The sequence below is a fragment of the Xiphophorus couchianus genome, chromosome 22 (genome assembly GCF_001444195.1).
Source record: "Xiphophorus couchianus chromosome 22, X_couchianus-1.0, whole genome shotgun sequence".
In the NCBI taxonomy this organism is placed as follows: domain Eukaryota; kingdom Metazoa; phylum Chordata; class Actinopteri; order Cyprinodontiformes; family Poeciliidae; genus Xiphophorus; species Xiphophorus couchianus.
The window spans coordinates 194,335-214,672 of record NC_040249.1 but is presented as its reverse complement, the minus strand read 5'-3'; the positions used below and the strand labels follow the sequence as shown (position 1 = coordinate 214,672).

Sequence of the window (20,338 nt, the reverse complement as noted above, 5' to 3'; positions counted from 1 at the left end):
GCATTGGGTCAGGATGAACTATAAATCGATTATTTATTTATAGACTTTAAAATAAAAAAATGGGAAAACACCGCAAAAAAACACAGGGAAATTTCTAACCCAACCCTAACTCTCAAAACCTGATAAGGTGCAGAAAGCAATGATTAATTTGTTCAAAAAAAGGAAAAAAAAAGACAGTGAGTTATTTAGGAAGAAAAAAGCACTTAAATACAAGAAAGTTACTAATATTAAAAGTAACAAGGACCTAATTACAATTTAACTTTTGTTGAGCAATAGTTCTGCTCATCACAAAGGAAAAGAGAACATATTGGCCTCAAACTGTTTTTATTTAAAACAGCACATTTATAAATAAAAAAGCAATACAAATTATTATATGTATTTTTAATGAGACACTAATTTCCAATATCTTATGTAAGCTACTATTTGTTACTCCTATCTAGTTTTAAATAACCGACTCACAACTAACCATCTGATGTTCTGTTTTCAGTTTTAATCAATACAAATTATTGTATAGCTGATAAAATTGACATTTCCATTTGTTGTTAAAATATTATTCAAGTTTACAATGTATAATAAATCTGCTGCCTATTAAAATATGCATTAAATTCAGCAAGATGTTTTCTTTTTCTCAGAAGTTAACTTGATAGGTTTTACTCCTCTGTCTTCCCATTGATGCAACGCCATGAAATCTTAAAAGAAACCCAGCTGAAAGATCAATGAGGTTTTTTCTGGTTTTGTCTTATGTTCTATCTTTATTCATTAATGAATATGATTTCAATTGTAACAGAGTAACTTTATTTGAAACAAATACAAAAAAGTAAAAGTTCAGGTATTGCAAACAATTTACAGGACAAATTAGGCAAATTGTAATTACAGCAATTGTAACTTATTACTTTCCACCCCTTGTGGCAGAACCAAAATCTGTAATTTTTCCACATTTTGAAGGGCTTCTACTCTCTGTGTTATCCATACAGTAGAGTAAAATCTTATGATTTTATTTGGTTCTCACAATGAGCCACTGACGATTTTTGCCATAGTACCACCAAGAATGTAAAACTAGTTTCACCCCTGACTGAACCACAAACAGGTGAGTGTCACTTTTTGACTTGAATTGCAGAAATAAAATAACTTTTCAATGGTATTTTAAATAATTAAAAACTAAATTTTTACGGTGTGCCGTGATGGCGTAGGGATTAGCGCGACCCATATTTGGAGGCCTTGAGTCCTCGACGCGGCCGTCGCGGGTTCGACTCCCGGACCCGGCGACATTTGCCGCATGTCTTCCCCATTCCTGTCAGCCTACTTTCGTAAAAAGGGACACTAGAGCCCACAAAAGACCCCCTGGAGGGGTAAAAAAAAAAACTAACTTTTTAAAAATATCTTCCTTTTCTGATGTGCTATTTCTAAATATTTTGTTTTCAAAGCGCTTTTTGGATCTGGATGGGTAAAACCTTTGCTGTATTTTCTGTACTTTACAAATCATCAAAACGTTCTTGAATTTTTCCAATCAGACTGTACTATGGTCAGCCAAACTTCTTGGAACCGCAGAAAATACTTGAGTTTCTAGAGCTGATGTTTTTATTTCCCCTTAGTGGAAATGAAGCACAAAAGAGAAAATCACCAAGGGAAGTCACAACCTCACAAGGATAAAGAAAAGAAAATTGCAAGAAAAAGAACAGAAATTATCTTGATTTTCATGGAGAAAACTGCAACGGACAAAATGTCTTCCTCAGGTTTATATGAAATATATATACTTTTTTTCTACATACCCATTTGTGTCCATCTCTCCTCCTCCTTCCTCATCATATGTGACCAGCTGCTCATGGATCTCACCGCTGTTCTTCATACTGGCCAAAGAATCCTTCTGATAATGTTTCCTCATCACAATCAGGATCACTATCACTGTACAAAGTAAATAAATATTAATGTCTATAATACTAATCATTGCAAGAAGAATATCTGATGCAAAAGTGCAAATATCTGAATCTAAGATTACCATCTGAGAGACAGAAATAAATGTAAATAATGCATTTGGGTCCTCTTGACTGAAAATGTAAAACATATATGGTTAAAAAAAAATGATTACAGAAAAGATGTAGTCATGTTGGTGATGTTAGAGCCACAGAGAATGTAAAATGAGATGGTTAGAAAACCAAAACAAAATGAGAAGTAGGCCTTGAAACAAGTAGCACATCAGCAAGAAGATAACAGGAGGAAACCTGAAAGGAACAAAGTCAGCCAGACTCCAGCAGAAACAATCTGCACAAAGGGAGAGGAAGGAGGGAGTAAACACAAGAAAGGAAGTGGAAATGAGTAAGAAAACAATGTGGAAGAGGATGAGTCAGAAGGAGAGAAACTCAAAACAGAGGAGCAAATAGATGAAGAGAGAAAAGGTTCAGAGAGGGTGAGGCACAGACAAGGAAGTGAGAGAATAAAGAAGAAAATGGCGTTATGATTCAATTCAGTTTGCTGTTCAATATGAGCCATTAATCTAAAAAAAAACTTTAAAAAAAGAATTAATGACTAAAAATAAAATTATAAAATGTCCTCTATTATATTATGATGCAGAATCAGCAGAATCGCCCGATAGCCATTTGTCAAATCAGAAACCTCAACTGGAAGCTAACTTAACCTCCATATTATATATCATGTTTAGTCTTATACAGTATGTTTAGTATTATGCATCATATGGTGTCACATTAAGCTGTTAAGGGATATAATGCATGGCACTTCCAGGTATTATATGCCAACCAATTTCCCTGATAAAGTTCCCTTTAAAGAAGAAAGTCATGGGTGACTAGCCTGGGCATGCTAATTACCAGCCTAGCCAATGCTATGCCAGCCTATCTATGCTGACTACCAGTCCAGCCAATGCTAATGCTAGCCTATATATGTTAATAACCAGCAGAGGAAAAAAGCAATTAAGCGTGTGACCATTTGCTTTAGCATCCTTCTCATTTCCCAAAGCAGGCCGCTCGGTTGCCATTGGTGGTTGCTTAGATACCAGTGCTGGTCTGTCAGACAGAGCCTCCTGTGAGCAGGAAGTAGCCACTGCTAGATAATCTTAATTTTGATGCTCATGCACACCATTAAAAATTTTTTATGGTTTATTGTCAGAATTGTTCACAGGTTGAAACAATATTTGAAGTAAAACCATGTGATTTAGTCAGATTAAGACTGAAAATGTTGATGTGAATCAAGAGATGAGTCAGGAAAAAAGGACAACATTTTCAAGAAGATCTGTGACTATGTATCGATCAGAAAATGCATCAATTCAAGGCACAAAAGCAATTTATTACAAATATTACTTCAGAAACGGAGCGAAGATGCATGACTTCCCAAAATACGAGACTCGCTTTAACAAGTTTCTTTTTTAAAGTGAACCTCTTCTAAGTTTATGTTGCTGGTTAGCTGTTCTTCATTGTCCACGGAGAATAAAACTAAGCAAGCAGCAAGAAGGAAGAGAAGAAGAAGAAAGGAAAGGAAAAGAGGAAAAATATGGCAAGCAGCTGCTGAGTGAAGAAAGAAGGCAGAGTGAGAAATCTGAGAGTTCAGGGTGAGCAAATCAAGCACAAGGACAGACGAGGAGGAAAAGAAGGAAAATGTGACATTTGATTGGGCCCCAGGCCATGTGAACATCAAACTCTCTCAGCTGAGGGAGAACGGACTGATTTAAGTTTGCATGGGAAACCAACAGATTAATCTTTTGCAACACATGCTTCTCAGTTTAATAAGCTGCAGATATCTGGCTTAGAGGGACAAGACAAGAGAAAGTGATGGAAAAGACGACTGAGAAAAATTTCTTGGTGTCAAACCTGACTTTATGTGAGAAAATGTGTGTGTGAATGGCAAATTGCTTTGTGACCAGACAGATAATGACAAGGGATTAAATAGTTAATCTGGCGTGCTTTTGGGCTGTTTGATAAAGAGAGAGGAAGACAGAAAAGAGTGGTAGAAGAAGAGGCACCCTGAGGGAGATAGGGAGAGAGAGATGAATTAAAATGAAAGGAAAAGCATGAGAGTGAAGGAGTGTATTAATAGTTAATAGGTTGGGTGTTTGCTAGTGTTTGATAAGCAGATGGCACCTAAAGAGCTGATAAACTTTCTTTATTACGACTCCTATTCTTCCACTGTTTTTCCCACAGTTCTCTCTTTCCAACCTCTTCCAAACCACATCTTCTTCTGTCACTTAGCCCGACCGATTGCACCTCAACTTTTTGCCTTTGGCGCGTCTTTCACCTTCTGCATTTCCCCACATCCTTGTCTGAATAGATGTGTTTCTCTCTCTGCCTCCATCCCTTTTTTAACTTCCTTGTCTCTTTTCCTTCCGTCTTACGCACCTCTCATCCCGGACCCCTCACGTCTATCCAACTGTGTCCATTGGGCCTCTGATCTGACATGACAAGTGTCTCTTTTTCTCCAGAAAGAAAAACGAACAGTGGGTGAAGGTATCAAACAGAATCCTGAGCTCACAACCACAGGCGTTATTTCCACATCTGTCGCTGTATTATTCATAAAACCAACAACTTGGAGAGTGGGGGTTGGTGCAATTGAATCTCATTTGCCAATCGTTTAACAGTGCATCAGTCGCTGCTGCTGCTGCTTTATGGATTTCAGTTTTTCAGTTGGAGCTCTAAAGCCTCACAGCTGTTTTATAAACAGGAAATAAACTGCTAAGGAAAATAGTTGTCATTGTAGCCTGAATTTTAAATCAATTTTAAAAGAGCTTAAGAAGTCATTTTTACAATTTGTTTGGATATGAAATGTATGTTGTTTCATTTAAAAGCCGTATTTCACCGTATGCAGATAACCTTATGGTTTTTTTTCTCTATTTGAAATAAATGTAAAACAAATACCCAACGAGCATCATCGCAGATTTAGCAAAGTTACAAATTTCCTTGGTATGACAACATAATAATAATACAATCATAATCTGGAGGATATTATTTAGACCCTACACAAAGCTGTGAACCTGTGCACTTGAAAAAGTATGTTTTTAGTCAATTAAAAAAGGAAATTATTATTTTCATCGTCATTATTGTGTATTGTCAATGAAAAATTCCCTCACCACCAAGACAATGTTCATTTTCTCAAATCAAACAAGTTACATTCTTTATAAAGCTCAGAAAGGTTTGTTGCTTGTGTCTGGTTTACCAAATCACAGCAGCTTTTTGATACTTGGCCTGAAACATTTGGTCTGAAATGAAAGGAGAACAAATTAGGATTAAGAATGAATATTACCCATGTAATCTTAAGAAAACAAAATATTTTGTAAAGCATGGTAAAGCAAAACAATTTTTGCTTTACTATACAACCTGAAAAATAATTCTGAGTCTTCATCACAAACCAGCCAATGATGGAAACAGTCTGGAATTATATGGATGTGCAACAAGATCACAACGCAAATTTCTAAAACAGTTCACCTGTTCATTAATTTTCTGATTGTTTCATGATTGAAACATTTCAGATCACTACATATTTTGTCAGTGGCTGACCAGGAGAGGGTCTCCAGCAGTAGCTCCATTACAAACTCTGTGCTGATGTAAAAAAAAAAAACCACAATTTAAAAACTCAGATGTTTCCATTGAAAAAAGAAACATAATTAAAATCACATATGAATAAGTTTAGAGTGATAAGTCATTAAAAAACGCCGTGCCACCATCATCCTACCATTTCCTGTCTTCTTCATTGTTGTTTCCGCCACCAGTAACATCCAGTCATTGATCACATGACTCGTGTGATGCAATAAGTGTTTCCACTGCAGTTTTGGGAAATACACTAATTGTTACACAGCTGAAAAGTGGGAGTTTTTTTTTAATTGGCGTGTTTTCCTTAACAATTATAGCATATATATTATAGTTAAATATAATAAATTATAGTAAATGTATAGTTAAAATTTGCGGAGCCTTCTATACGATGATGAACATGATGCCCATGGCCCTGTGGTCGATGAATTTGTTGACTGGTGTGATAAAGCTTTTCTTTCATTAAATGTACAGATAAAAAAGGACATGTGCATTGATTTTAGACAGAAACCCCATAACACAAATCAAACAGTAATTAAAGGTCAGACAGTGGAGACAGTAGGGAACTACAAATATCTTGGGACTATTTTGGATAATAAGTTCAAATTTACCTGTCATTCAGAAAACTTACAAAAAAAGGGCCAGCAAAGATTATTTTGTCTAAGGAGGCTCGCAAAGTTTCAAGTTGATCATCAATGATGATCCTATTTTATAGACTTTTTCTCTCCTCTGTTGGTTTGGAAATCATACACTGTTTCCAAATTATTATGAAAGTGATATTTTCTCAGATTTTCTTATATGGTCAATGCAAAGTTTTCAAGCAATGAACTATTACAGTATAAATCAAATTTTACTGAACAAAACTCCCCATGAGAACAGTATTTTTTTTAAACCAAAAAACTCAAAATGCACTGTTCCAAATTATTATGCACAGCAGATTTTCTAAACATTTATGGATTATAAAGAACTGCAAACTGTCATTCTTTGAATGTGCAGCAGTAAGCTTAACAGACCGAGTTACATGTTAACCCTTCTTTGATATCACCTGCACAATTCTTGCATCCATGAGTTTGTGGAGTTTCTGCTTGAATTTCTTTACAGGATGTCAGAATACCTTCCCAGAGCTGCTGTTTTGATATGAACTGCATTCTATCCTCAGATCTTCTGCTTGAGGAAACTCCAAAGGTTCTCAATAGGGTTGAGGTCAGAGGTCAGAGGAGGATGGTGACCACACCATGAGTTTCTCCCCTTTTTATGCCCATAGCAGCCAATGACACAGAGGTATTCCTTGCAGCATGAGATGGTGCATTGTCATGCATGAAGATGATTTTGCTACAGAAGGTACGGCTCTTTTTTTGAACCATGAAAGAAAGTTATCAGTCAGAAAGTCCATATACTTTGCTGAGGCCATTTTCACACCTTCAGGGACTCTATTGGGGTCGACCAGCTCTCTCTCTCCCCATGATTTTGGCCCACAGCATGACTCCACCACCTCTTTGCTGACGTCACAGCCGTGTTGGGATGTGGTGGCCATCCACCACCAATCCACTACTGTGTCCATCTGGACCATCCAGGGTTGCACAGCAGTCATCAGTGAACAAGTCTGTTTGAAAATTAATCTTCATGTACGGCTGGACCCACTGCCACGCTTCTGCTTGTGAGCTCTGGTTAGGGGCCCAATAGTAGGTTCATGCACCGCAAGCCTCTAGAGGATCCTCCACCTTGAGGTTCTAGAGGCACCAGCAGCATCAAATAACTGCTTGCTGTTTTGTAAGGGCATTTTAACAGCTGCTCTCTTAATCCGATGAATTTGTCTAACAGAAACCTTCCTCATTATGCCTTTATCTGTACAAACCCATCTTTGTTCTGAATCAGCCACAAATCTCTTCACAGTACGATAACGCTTCAGTTTTTGTTAAATATCTAATGTTTTCATATCTTGTCATACGGCACTACACTTATCTGATGATTTTCGTCAGCAGAAAGATCCTTTCTCTTTCCCATATTGCTTGAAACCTGTGGCCTGCTTAATAATGTGGAACATCCTTGTAGATTTCTTTTAATTGAGCTCACCAGACAAACTAATCAACCAGCTCTCTGAAATTAATTATAGTGATAGTTGTGACACACAATATCATCTATAAATTTAATAGCACAACAAAAAATGTAATCTTTATGACACTTAAACCAATGTGCATAATAGTTTGGAACACGTTGTAGTATTAGGTCAAGAAATACCCTTACCAGAGTAATACATACTAGCAATAAGATCTTAGGGGTTGATCAATGCTCACTTACAGAATTGTGTAAAAAACAAATCATTAGGAAAACTAAAGCCTTTATTGCTGATACTTCTCATCCTTTACATGCTGAGTTCCAGTTTCTGCCTTCTGGGATCAGGCTCAGACTTCCTAGTATTTTGAATGCAGGACAAGTTAGGGGGACTTGCACCTGATTAAGTGTTAGTAGCAATTGTCAGTCAATAATGAAATACACTGCTGAACTCTTCCCGGTGTGCAGCATATTTGAAATGCAACTATTGATTTGTATTTCATGTCCTTCTGGTATGTTTTGTTGTTTTTTTTTGTTTTTTTTATCTTTGATATTTTGCCTTTTAGTTTTTTGTACTTGCTGTAACATCAATTGCCCATTTGGGATACAAATAAATCGGAAACTGAATTATGTTTGTAATTCCAACTTGTGCAGTATAGCACAACATTATATTAAAGAAAAAATAAAAGTGCACAGATGACAAAAAGGTTCATGCATGAATCAAGGAAATAAATCCAGACTTACCCAGTATGGTCAGTATGCACAGCAGTATGGCAAGCAGGGCCTGGACGCTGACCCCCATCCTCTGCATACTGGCCTTACACCTTGAAAAAACTCGCTTGGCGTCACACTGGCATAACTGAGACAAAGGAAGGAAGTGTTTGATTCTTTCTGTTGCCTATTGCTTCAGAAGACATTTCATTCAAAGCAAAGCATATAAGGACCTTGATTTGCAGTTTGGTGATGCTGCTCATGAGAGGCTGGCCTCCATCACTGATGCGCACTTCCACACTGTAATCACTGGAATCCTCCAGGTTGAAGGGGCCCTCCTTCACCAGTAAAGCAGCCGTGTTATCTGCACAAGATGAGTGGGTATACAAGTAGTTAGCATGCGCATCAAATGCTCTTTGGGCTAGGGCTGGCAGAGACCAAATTAGCCCTGGAAAAAGTAATTAGATGTGCCAGTAGGAAATGTTAGAATGTTGTGTTTTCTACAGGCCAGGGCCAAAACAATGGAATCATTAGTTCAATTATTGGATGACAGAAGTTTCCTGCTGAGTCAATGGGGAGAGCTGTCCACAATATACCTCAGTTTTAGGAATTTGAGTGAACACAATGGCAGGAAAGTTCCTTTTGCTCCACTTGCTGCTCTGTGTTAAAGTTCAGAAGAAGCTTGGTTTGGGGTTGTCACTAAGACTTTGGAACCACTGTTTTCAATCTGTTTCTATGATTTCAGTCCATTTTAAAGCAGTGCCAGTGAAAGAGATGAAGTGAGCAAATTTTCTCAGGTTTTCTGTAGCATTCAGTTAGGCAGTGCTATTCCTTCCTCTTCTGTTGCTGGAGGCCTGCTGGCTGAAAACGCCTTTTCTGCAATCTGGATCTAAATCAGACTTTATGATTGGCTTGTGCTGTCAATCAATTAAAAAATGTAATTGATTAATCTAGCGCTATGATTTATCACAATCCATCACTGCGCTAACTTTGTAAACTTGAAATGTCAAAATACACGTTTTCCAAAATTGCTTTATTATCTCATTCCAAACTATTCAGTTTTCATATTCAGGAAGCTTTAAAAGAAATAATTTTGTTTCAAATGTAATTTAGAAATGGTAACTCTAAACTGGTTGAGCTTCCATTGAAGGATAATTCACCGTTACAATGTCGGCTACATGCTAGCTTGGTTTTATCCACGATGGTTTTTAAAATCAAATTTACAGCTGAGTCACCAGCCTCATTCAATAATTTTTTCCCTCACATTTGTGGCTACGCATTGCTGACAGTACAAGACAGCGTACCTCGCTGCTGTCAACTAAGTCAGACTATTAGAGGCTTCTAAGTCAAAACAGGTAATGTGGTTTCTCTCCATTATGAAATATTAACACATCAAACTTTATAGACTTATCATATTCACTAACACATTAGCGTTGGCAGCCTTAGCTGCAATGGAATGAGCCCGAGTTACTGGAGCTGAATTCAGACAGAACAGGATTGTGTGTGTTAGGATGTGTTTGCCATTCATTGTGAATTGTTGCTCTATGGAGGAACTGAATTGGAAGGAAACATACAGGAGAAGATAACTGTAGTCAAGGCTTTTAATTCATTTCAATCTGACAGACTTCTATGTAATCAGGGCCGTGCAGAGAACTTTGGAGGGGCAGGGGCTCAAATTTAAAAAAGGGGCACATTGAACAAAAACTCCGTACAACAAAGCAACAACCCACATTAATCAAAAATCTAATTGGATCCTACTATATCATTGCCATCATGCGGGGAAATGTAAAGCAAATATAGTCTATATTTTCCCCAACAGGTATAAAATTTCTGTTTCTGCTGCTGACAGTCCTGGAGGGCTGAGCTGATCTGAGACTGTTGCTGTTAAACAGATCAGAGGAGATAAAGTCTCTGGTTATAAAGTTATGGAATAAGCTAAATTGCTGCCATTTTACCAAATAAGCCCTAACAATATCTATTTAACCTCTAGAACAACCTGGCTGCAGACTGATTTATAAATCAAAAAAGGGGCAGCTGCTGCGATGCGCATCTCTAGAATCTACCTGGAATCCCCCGGTGGCCCCTATCAGTCCGCCGATGCTTTGGAGACATCTCTATTCTCTGATGTTTATTTTGTGAACTCTAAATGGGCTGAATCTTCCTTTAACACCTGAGGTTCTGCAATAACTTCTATTTACAGCCGCGAACCTCCAGCCCAGATCCCGTCAGCAGCGGCTTTAACCCGCCTGGCAGAAACATTAAGGAGAAGCAGAGCGAGCAGTCAGCAGGTGGTACCGGGGCTTTGAGCTGCATTGTGACTCGCTTTGACAGTCGGTACCGTGTCTTATATCAGGATGTCTGATATAAAGACAGATATTCTTTATATCTGTTGGTGGACCGACTCAAGCTGCCTGTAGCGAACCGGGCATTTAGCAGCTTGATTAAGTTAAAGTCAGAAGATTTCTCTGCAGCCGAAGCATTTCTGAGTTTAGGGTCGAGGCGGGTTTGTCCCGCTATTGCAAGGACGATTATAAAAATATAAATAGAAACAGTTTTTCTAACGTCAACATCAGACCTACATTTTTATTCACAAACCAGTGTATGAAAAAATATTCTTGCTCATAATTTGATAGTTAGAGGACACAGATCCGCCTCCTCCTCACCATGGACCCGGTGTCTGAACAACATGGAGGCTCTGAGAGTCATTATTAGACTGAGGGCAGCCAGACTAGTTTATTTTTACTAAATTATTATATTTAGCTAAATATTATTGCTGAGAGGCACAAACAGGCCTTCTGACATACAGATTAAAAATAAAAAATAATTTAAAAAAATGTTGAAAAAAAAAAACTCAAAAAGGGCACTAGGGGCACCAAGGATAAAAAGGATGTAATATTATAAATTCAGGGTTCCATGCTGGGACCAGATCTGTTTTCTGAATCCAAACTTAACAAATGTGATGAGATTGAAATCGTTTTGCTCTATTGAATCAAAGACAGTCTTCGGCCCTCAACTAACAATTCTCAGTAAGATTTGAATGAAAGTGTCACTTTATTCCATATATCATTTAGATATTTAAAGAATAAACAAAACATGATCAAACTATTTGATCACATTACTAATGCATCATTGTAATTAATGATTGGAGACAAAGAACTTCACCAGTTCGCCAAGAATACATGTTAACATTTAAATTACAAGCTTGTTAAAAATAATTTGTACAGAGGAAACCTTAACTGAGTGAAGAAACAATAGAACCAGGATTTTCAACCCTTCATCCCATCACTCTTCTCTTTTTGATCTGGCTCTCGTTCTGTTTGATTTTCGTTCTTAATCCTGTCTGTGAGGATTCTCCTCGCTGCCCTCTGGAGGTTTCTTCTCTATCTCATTACTCGTCTTTCCTTTTCCTTGTTTGTCTCTCTCACCCTGAATCTCTGGTTCTAATGTAGCAAGCTGCACACAACAGTCGTCATGTCACTTCCTGAAGGTTGTTTATGACAGATTTAAAGAGGTGGCAGATGATTAATATTTCAGGAGCCTTCACTTTGAAGGTTTTGCATGTTGGGAGCGTTTGTGAATGTTTTTGAGGGGAGCTCCAACAAACAACTGCAGTCTCTTTTCTCCGTCTTCTTCACCTTTCATGTCTTTTCAACAGCTGACATTTTGATTTGATTCGTTTTTCATGCAGTCTGCCTCACAGCTATTTCTTCTTTCATGTAATTTATTTTTATTCTCCTCATCCCAACCTTCACAGTCTCTCTGCTAATTTATCCTTTCACTTTTTGACAACTTTTCCTCTAATATTATTCTCTTTTGTTTATTCTTCATTAATGTCATTCTCACACAGGATTTTTTTCAGGAGTCAAGTGGATTCTTCATTTTTAGACTCTCATCTATACCTCTTCTTCATGTCTGAACTTCTCTCTGTTCTCCCTTCATGTCTTCCTTTTGCTCTCCTTTATTCTCCTCTTCCTCCATCACCTTCACACGTCAGCTCCTCCAGGCATGTGAAGACTGGAAATGGATGAGGGTTGGGCTGGAAAGGGTTGTTTATTCGCTTTTTCTCTGTTTTTCTTGCTTTTAGAGCTGATCAAGTTCCACTTAAATTAAATATCAACTCTTTGCCTAAATCTTTCATCTGACTACCTGAGGCTCTGAACATTTGTTTAGTCATCTGGGGGCATTGTTTTCAGATGAAAAGTAATAACCCAAAATGCTGTCATTTTGTGTCCTACTGTGTTTAAAATGTGCTTTGCATTCACACCCTATAAACATTTTCTCATTTTGTCACATTGCAATTCAAAACTATTTTGTTCAGATTTTATGTGATAAAGAAATGCTAATGACTGTATAATAGTAAAGTGAAAGGAAAATTTGAGATAATTTTGTCTTAATTTTAACAAATAAAAATCTGAAATGTGTTGCACCTACTTTAGTTTGATATCATTGAATAAAAATCGTTAATGAGCAAATAATACCAGACTGGTCAGGGTAACTACGGGTAAAGATTAGGATTAAAACAAAATCCCAAATGTAACACTTTTCAGTTCATCTGAAAATTAGCTAAAACATTTCAGTTAATTTAACTTGGGAACATGTCATACGTTTAACACTACACAATCAAAACCTGCTGGGCTATGCTAACGTAGCAGGCAAAGGCAACACAAATCTACTTGTTTACTGCAATTTGAACAATCCGACCTGAGCCACTCCTGATGCTAATTCAAATTCATATTCAATTGTTTAATCTCCAGTCTGAAGGTCCTGTCATATTTATTTTAGTTCATTGATGTGAGATATGAACCACAATTGTGTACCAAAAGAAGCCAGTTGCTGTAAATTAGGATGAAAATCATATGAATATCCTTTTCTTCTCTACACAAACTGCAGTCAATGCCAAGGCAGCAGCCGTCATGTGATTCTTTTGGTACCTTAGCCTCTTTTTAAATTCTCCAATGCTAAAGGCAGAAATCTCATTATATGGGAAAATTTAAAATCTCTCTAAGGGAATATAAATTATTTAGATGTCAGAAAAAAACCAAAGCTTTGGCTTCAAACCAGCCAAGCACTGACTGCAACAGACTATACTGAAACTTTTACATCACTACTAATATTTTCATTTGCAGCTTCCAAAAATACATAATTTGTTGTAATCTTTGAAAGTGGTATTTATCACTATCCCTCTAAAATTCTTTTCGAGGGTTTTTGATTTATCTAGAGCGATTAATAGGTTAAAGAAAATAAATAAATAAATAAAATGAAAAAAGCTGTGAAATAAAAAAAGAAGGAAATCGGAAAATTAAAGGTGGCAAACCAAACACCAGACTGTATTTAGGGCGTGTGGGTAGGCGGGGCTATTAATCTGCTGCTCGCTTACCACCATCGGATTTAGGTGTCATGTTGTCAACTTAACTAAATCTTAAATGTTTTGCTACTGCAAACACGGCAACAACTAAACAACAAGGTCAGAAAAAAGTTTTATTATGAAAAAATAGTGATGGAGAGGGAAGTAGTTATGCCAGTTTGACTTTGACAACAGTAACATGTAGATGTGCTGCAGAATTTGGTGTGTTTCAGAGCAGTAAAAATTAAATAAACTAATCAACCATCACTGTGTTCAGATGATCAATTATTAACAATCACAAAAAAAGCATCAAGCCCGGAAACATTAAACTGTAACAGATTCTGTTCTTTGTGTGCGGGGGCACAACTACCATACATACTTTCTGAGTGTATGCGAACATGTCATCGGTGCCCCCCCCACTATGACATAAATTAATCTTTAATTAAAGTATCAATAATAATAAATGTACATATATGTGAATAAATTGCTGCCTACAGGGCAATTAAAAAAGAATGAAACAAAAAACAGGGCAATATTTCATCATTTAATATATTTGAGCCAAAGAGCCCCTTCTGTTAGCCTGTGGGCTGCAGGTCTGAGGCTTTTTGTTAGCATGTTTTCTATCATTCTTATAGCTTGATAGGAAGCCTGATCTAAACTGATCCATTAATAAAATGGTGAAATAATATTGACCACAAAACACTGTATTTATAAAAGATATCACAGTTTTTCCTACACAATCCTAACAAACGTGTTTAATGTTGAAAAAATAAACGGTTTCTCTTCATAATATTTATTAATTTATTTATTAAACTATTTGTATGATTTGTTCTTTAAATTGCCATTTCTATTATTTTTCGGTCTCAGGAAATGATTGAGGGATGAAGAGACTGATGTCTGGTTCTTTAGGTTCTGACAGGTCTGCGGTTCCTCTCCTGATCCATTCTGTTTGATATCAAACACCCCACTGGGTGCCACTGAATATCGCCGACATATTTTTTTTAATGCACCTATTAAACATTACTGTAATTGTTTAGCCTGGAATGTGCGTCTTCCCACTCACGTCTGTATTTTTGCCAGAGGTTTAACTTCTTAGAGAGCGGCTGGCAGGAGGGGAAGAGCGCCTAATTAGTGCTGTTCCTCTGTTATTGATCATTTCATACACAAACAGCTGTTAAGTACGTACTTAAAATGCTGACCAGAAAAAAAATTCCCCACATCGTTTTTGCGCCACCTGTAGTGCAGCGCCCCTATGTTGCATACAGTACATACCCACTTTTTGCGCCACTGTTTGTGTGTGAACTGATTGCGTCGTTTTAGGTGTTGAAACATGATAGCTGAGAGTCATCAGTCGCTATGATCGCTATGGCAAAGCTTCTGTGTGTCATGTAGCCGACACAGAGCGAGAAAAATGAATTAGGAGTGGTTTTGAGTTGTTCTTCAATGGTTTTTCTCTCTGCTATAACACACTGACCTGAATGAATCACAACTTCATCTCTAGGTTTTGTTTTGTTAACTGATTAGTTCTAGTGCAGCTGTGGCCACAGATGGCGATGAAAATAATCGCCTTTTTGCCCTCCAGCATTTTGCACACGCAAAATTTCCAGATGTAAACAATAAGATTTTATCCATTGCAACGTGTCTGCCACTCATAAAAGCTGTCCTCTTTTTTCTAAAATAGTGTTTTATGCCAAAAGGGAAAAGATTAGTTTCCATTAAATTCATTCTGACGAGGGGAATTTGAACTGACTTGTATGTCATTAAAAAAACTAAATAATAAAAAAAATATATAACAGAGGAACAGTGAAGAAACTGTGACCATCTTTATTCTCTGAGGAATAATGAAGCACCAAAAGTACTACAAAAGCACTCAGTTACAACTAACCAACACCGAGCCCTCTGCTGCCGATAGTTTCATCTGTTGCTTAGCAACAAGTTAGCGGGCCCTCTACAAGTTCCTGTTTTTGCTTGGATCAACAGGTAAAGAAGCAGCAGAGCAAGGTAATTATTACAAACACTCACTGCTGTGGTCTCTGATGGAGAAGTTGGAGCTGGGAAGAGCAAGACTGAAAGTGAAGCTAGCTGCTTGATCGTCTTTGTCCGAGGCTCCCAAGATACCGATCACCTAAGAACAGGAAACAAGTAACACAGAGACTGTAGTAAGTTATGTCATACAAAACACCAGATAGAGAACATGAAATTGAGTTAAATGCAAATGTCTGTTTTCTGAAAACCTGAATCTAAAAGTAACCAAAAGGTATTTAAAATGTTCTCCTCTCACCGTGTTTCTGACGTCGTTCTCACACACAAATATATCATTGGCAGTCAGTTCAGGTGGATTGTCATTGACGTCCAGAACCGTTACAAAAATCTCAGCAAATGACGCCAGGCCTAGAGAGGAGAGACATTTCATCAATATCTGGGTGTTTTTGTGGTTTTATGTCAGCAGTCTTTCCATAAACTACATTTCTGTAATGAACCAGAACATTCTTGCTTAGTTTTCTTCTGGTTTTACCTTTCCTGTAATTTCTGTTATTTTTTCAACAGTGGCTTTCAGGAGAGCCAGCACACCGAGTAAACTCAGCTTCCTACTGACATGATGCCTCAACCTGTCGCCATAAATTAGGACAGTAAAATGTGGAATAAGTTCTGCCTTATGGGCGACACTTTGAGTCTGTAACCTTTCTAGTACTTTCATATATTGGTGCGTACCGAAGCGCAGTGACCCAATATATATGACCCATGCATATGCAATATATTTAATCTCAGCAAAGAGGTACATCTGCAATAGATTATGTCACTCAGGCCAAATCTAGCAAACGTAAAGTGAGACACTGCATTTGCTTAGCCACTTTGCTTTGTTAGCCTAGCTTAACAGCTAACTGTGAAAAGGGATTTAACACAAGTTAGAACAACACATCAACTTCAAGCCAAGTTTTATCAATAAAACTCAAATGCAGATGAAGGTGAGACGATTGTTAGTTAAACCACTGATGTAGAAACACTTTGGCCTTTTTACTACAATAAAAGAAAACAACACACAATAACAATAAAGCTAACTTAATGCAGTTCTCTGATGTTATGTGCTCTACCATTTCGACTTCATGTCTTGGTTTCACTAATACTGCTTCATGGGCTTGTGCAGTTTGTTACATTAGTTTCCGTAGTAAGCAGACAATGGAAACAGATACTGTCCTGGAACATTGTCTGTTAAAGCGACCCGTTCTGCACCATCCTGGGCCTGGTTCAGAGGGATATCTGCAGGATAAAGTACTACAGACACAACACGGTCCAACACTGGAGGATAGAAAAATGAGACTGCTTGCCACAAACACAAGACACACTTGTACATCATGGTTGTTGTTACACTGGTGTGACGCAACATTTCACTGCAAAACACAAAATCGTACATAGTTTTGGTTTAGCTTCTCACGTAAATATCTGTACAGTTGAAATGAGACAAAACTAATTTACAAGTGACTTTTCAACAAGTTATAGGAACTTGTTTTAAGTCAACAATTCCTCAATAATGATGAAAGGTGCTTCTACTGGTAGATTATTTCACTTATATCAAGTTTTCTCATAAGTGAAATAACCTGCCAATAGACATGTATGTTTTCATCCATATTGAGGAATTATTGACTTAAAAGAATCTGCTATATCTTGCTAAATAGTGACTTATGAGTCAGGTTTGTCTTAATTCAACTGTAAAAACATATTTTCCCTAGAGAGTAGAATAGAGATATTTGGTAAGATTTAGTGTTTTTGTAGGTGTTTGCAAAACACATTACAGGTGTTTGCATTAAACACCTACAATGGGTGAAGGCAGTCTAGACCAATTTCCTCCTGCATACCGAAGTGCAGTGACCCATGCTGAACTGCTCTGTATAGTATAGTGGCCTCTGTAATAGTGGCCACTGCTTAGTGATTGAGTAGTCTGTTCATTACAAGGCAGAAATTATGGGCGACACTTTGAGTCTGTAACCGTTTTAGTACTTTCATATACTAGTATGTTTCATTAAGGAAACATCTGCTGCATGTTGCATCTGCAATCTACAAAATTAAGGTAAAAAATGTATTAGGAAGCCTCAGAACATCTAAGTGGAAACAGTCATACTGCCACACTAGTTCATGACAGGAAGGTTTAACTCTAAAAATGTCACGAATTGTGGATGGTTTGACGTGAGCTAGAGACACAGTGAACTCAGATTATTGTTAAAATGGCAATTTTAATGGTGAGAACGAAGAGTACAGAAATCCAGGCAGCACAGGTGAAGGATGAGGCCAGGAACTCACACACTGGAGGAACGCAAAGACATGACACATGACTGCTAAGACAAATGACATAAGACAAGGATCGAACAGAGAGTAGGGGACACAGGTGAAGTTAAATACACAGGGAGATAATCAGGGGAAACAAAGGACAGCTGAAAACAATCAAGGGGTAAACACGACAACACAGAGACTCAATTAACTGAAAAAATACACACAAAATCCAAATCCTCACAAAAAAATCAACACACTGTAATGTTTATTCAATGAAAAGCAACTAGAATAGCATCAAGTGTCAGTGACGATATGGTTTCATTTCATACATGAAACCTGATGGAAGTGAAGTCCAATCAAAGAGGTCCAATCAAAGACCGCGGGGCTCTCAGACTCTTAGGAGAAACAATTAAATTTAAAATCATATACTCATTGTATTTTCTTTTGCTGTTGGCAAACTATTTAAAATTCCTGCAGCGGAAGCTACAGGGGATTACATTATTGAACACTTAGCTAAAAAATTAATTGTCACTTACACAACCTCTAAATTTCCACAGAGATCCCAAATCTATTTGAATTTTTCTACTCATAAATATTAGATTTTGTGTTTTAGGCTCAGAGTCATGATCAGAGCTCTTGTTTACTATTTTCTTTAACGGATGGGTCTGGCAGTGATTAGCTGTGATTATAATTAGATATGATCAATTTGCGTCTGTGACGGATCTGATTAAGGTCAAGTGATTTAAAAGTTTTCTATTTGCGCCCTCTGTGTTTGACAGGTATTTTTTATTAAAGTGTCTCTTATGATGCATTTGCAACTTCTTTTGATTTGCTCCTCTACTGATAGTTCTCTTTGCTCTCTCTGTTTTTAAAAATATCTCCAGCACAAAAACAAGTTTTATATATGGAGGACCTAGTCAAAGCTCCGGGGACTGTTGTGACAAGCAGCTGAAATAAATCTCTGGATTTCATTCATTTGCTCATCTAAAAATACAGAAAGCTGTGTGAACAAAAAGACTTGCTAATGTGATTTTCCTGCTTAGTCTCCAATTCCAGAGCGGTGGAAGCAGGTGTTACAGCAACGTGTTAAATCTGTGATAAAATCCCCGTTAATGTGTCACAACCTGACTGAAACAAACATACCGTCCGCTTTAAGCCCTTCTTCTGTAACACTTCTGTAACAATTACCATTGTTTAAAGAAATGTATACATGTTCCCATGTTTATTTTGTGAGGACGTGTTGGTTCAGTGTTGATGTATGACGTACCGCCGTTCTCCTCTTGTGCCTTAACTTTAAACATGTGTTGCTCCTCCACCTCTCTGTCCAGCCTCCTCATAACCGACAGCTGACCAGTGGTCGGGTCGATCCTAAAGGGTAAGCCCGTTTCCAGGATGGAGTACCTGAAAACAACGAGAGCTAGTGATCAGCAGGACAAGTGGCTGCACAGCTGGACCACAGCTGGAAGGGGAACCATACTCTATGCGCTTCCTGACTCCATCCGGGTCTCTGGCTTGAATTCTCCCCAATATTGTTTTTTCCATCTGCTCCTCTTGAACGCTGAAGTTATAGACGGAGCGAGTGAAAACCGGCGGCTCGTCCACATCCGTCACCTTTATGGTCACCTGCAGCATATTACAGAAGAGAAACGCCTTGATTTGGACATGATCTAAATACTCTACTTCACTTTCACCTCTGCTGCCCTTTTAGGTTCACAGTCTATTTATTTGATGATTTTACAGTCTGAATTCCCTCAAAACATCCCAGTTCAAACCTTTCTAAACTTAAACATCTTGATTTTATGGGACTATTTGTGACACTATCTCCAGCGCTCACACATTAAACTTTCATTTGTTTTTGCTTTGGGCTTAAGTTTGATTTTCCTTTGTTTTTTGGCATTTAAACTTGATCTTGTTTAATAATCAGAAAAATAAGTGAAATGTCCCATTTTTGCTTTTGAATGAGGGTACATTTGACTCTCATTCGATCACTAGCTCAAAAAATACCTGTAAAAAAAATTTTTGTTTCTTTATAACATTCTGACTTTATATGTTTTACATAATAGGATTTGAAAAATAAGAGAGTGGAAATTCAAGCAGGTTTTGACACTCAATGTTTTTTTTTTTTTTTTCCATAATAATGCAATAATCCTGTATTGTGCAAAAATCTTTGTTTGACATTTGCTTCAAAATGATAGGAAATTTAGATTTGGTTTAAGACTTTTGCACAGAAAGGTCTGCATCTAACTCTGTTTTCTGTGGCTGTATTTTGTGCTTGCATACAGTATCAATGTGTCTTCATTTCTAATACAGGGTGTTTGTGTTTTTTGTTGAATATTAACAAAATACAGAATTAAAGTTAGTGAGATCCAATCTCTAAATCAGAAATGTAAAACTTTCCATTTACTTTCAGCTCTGCTTATGCTAGTTGATGAGGGGCTTA

General features: G+C 37.4%; 1 protein-coding gene across 2 annotated transcripts in view; it reads right to left on the bottom strand.

Annotated features, from left to right (window-relative positions):
* The window catches only part of cdh5 (cadherin 5), a 46,399-nt gene that overhangs the window by 7,612 nt on the left and 18,449 nt on the right, over positions 1-20,338 (bottom strand). For both annotated transcript variants that reach the window (XM_028006648.1, XM_028006647.1), the window contains exons 8-14: positions 19,376-19,521; positions 19,166-19,299; positions 15,914-16,023; positions 15,655-15,757; positions 8,522-8,652; positions 8,322-8,436; positions 1,770-1,902 (exon numbers count right to left, since the gene is read on the bottom strand). In XM_028006648.1, the coding sequence (XP_027862449.1) occupies positions 1,770-1,902; positions 8,322-8,436; positions 8,522-8,652; positions 15,655-15,757; positions 15,914-16,023; positions 19,166-19,299; positions 19,376-19,521 (872 nt within the window). The remainder of the gene's footprint in view (positions 1-1,769; positions 1,903-8,321; positions 8,437-8,521; positions 8,653-15,654; positions 15,758-15,913; positions 16,024-19,165; positions 19,300-19,375; positions 19,522-20,338) is intronic.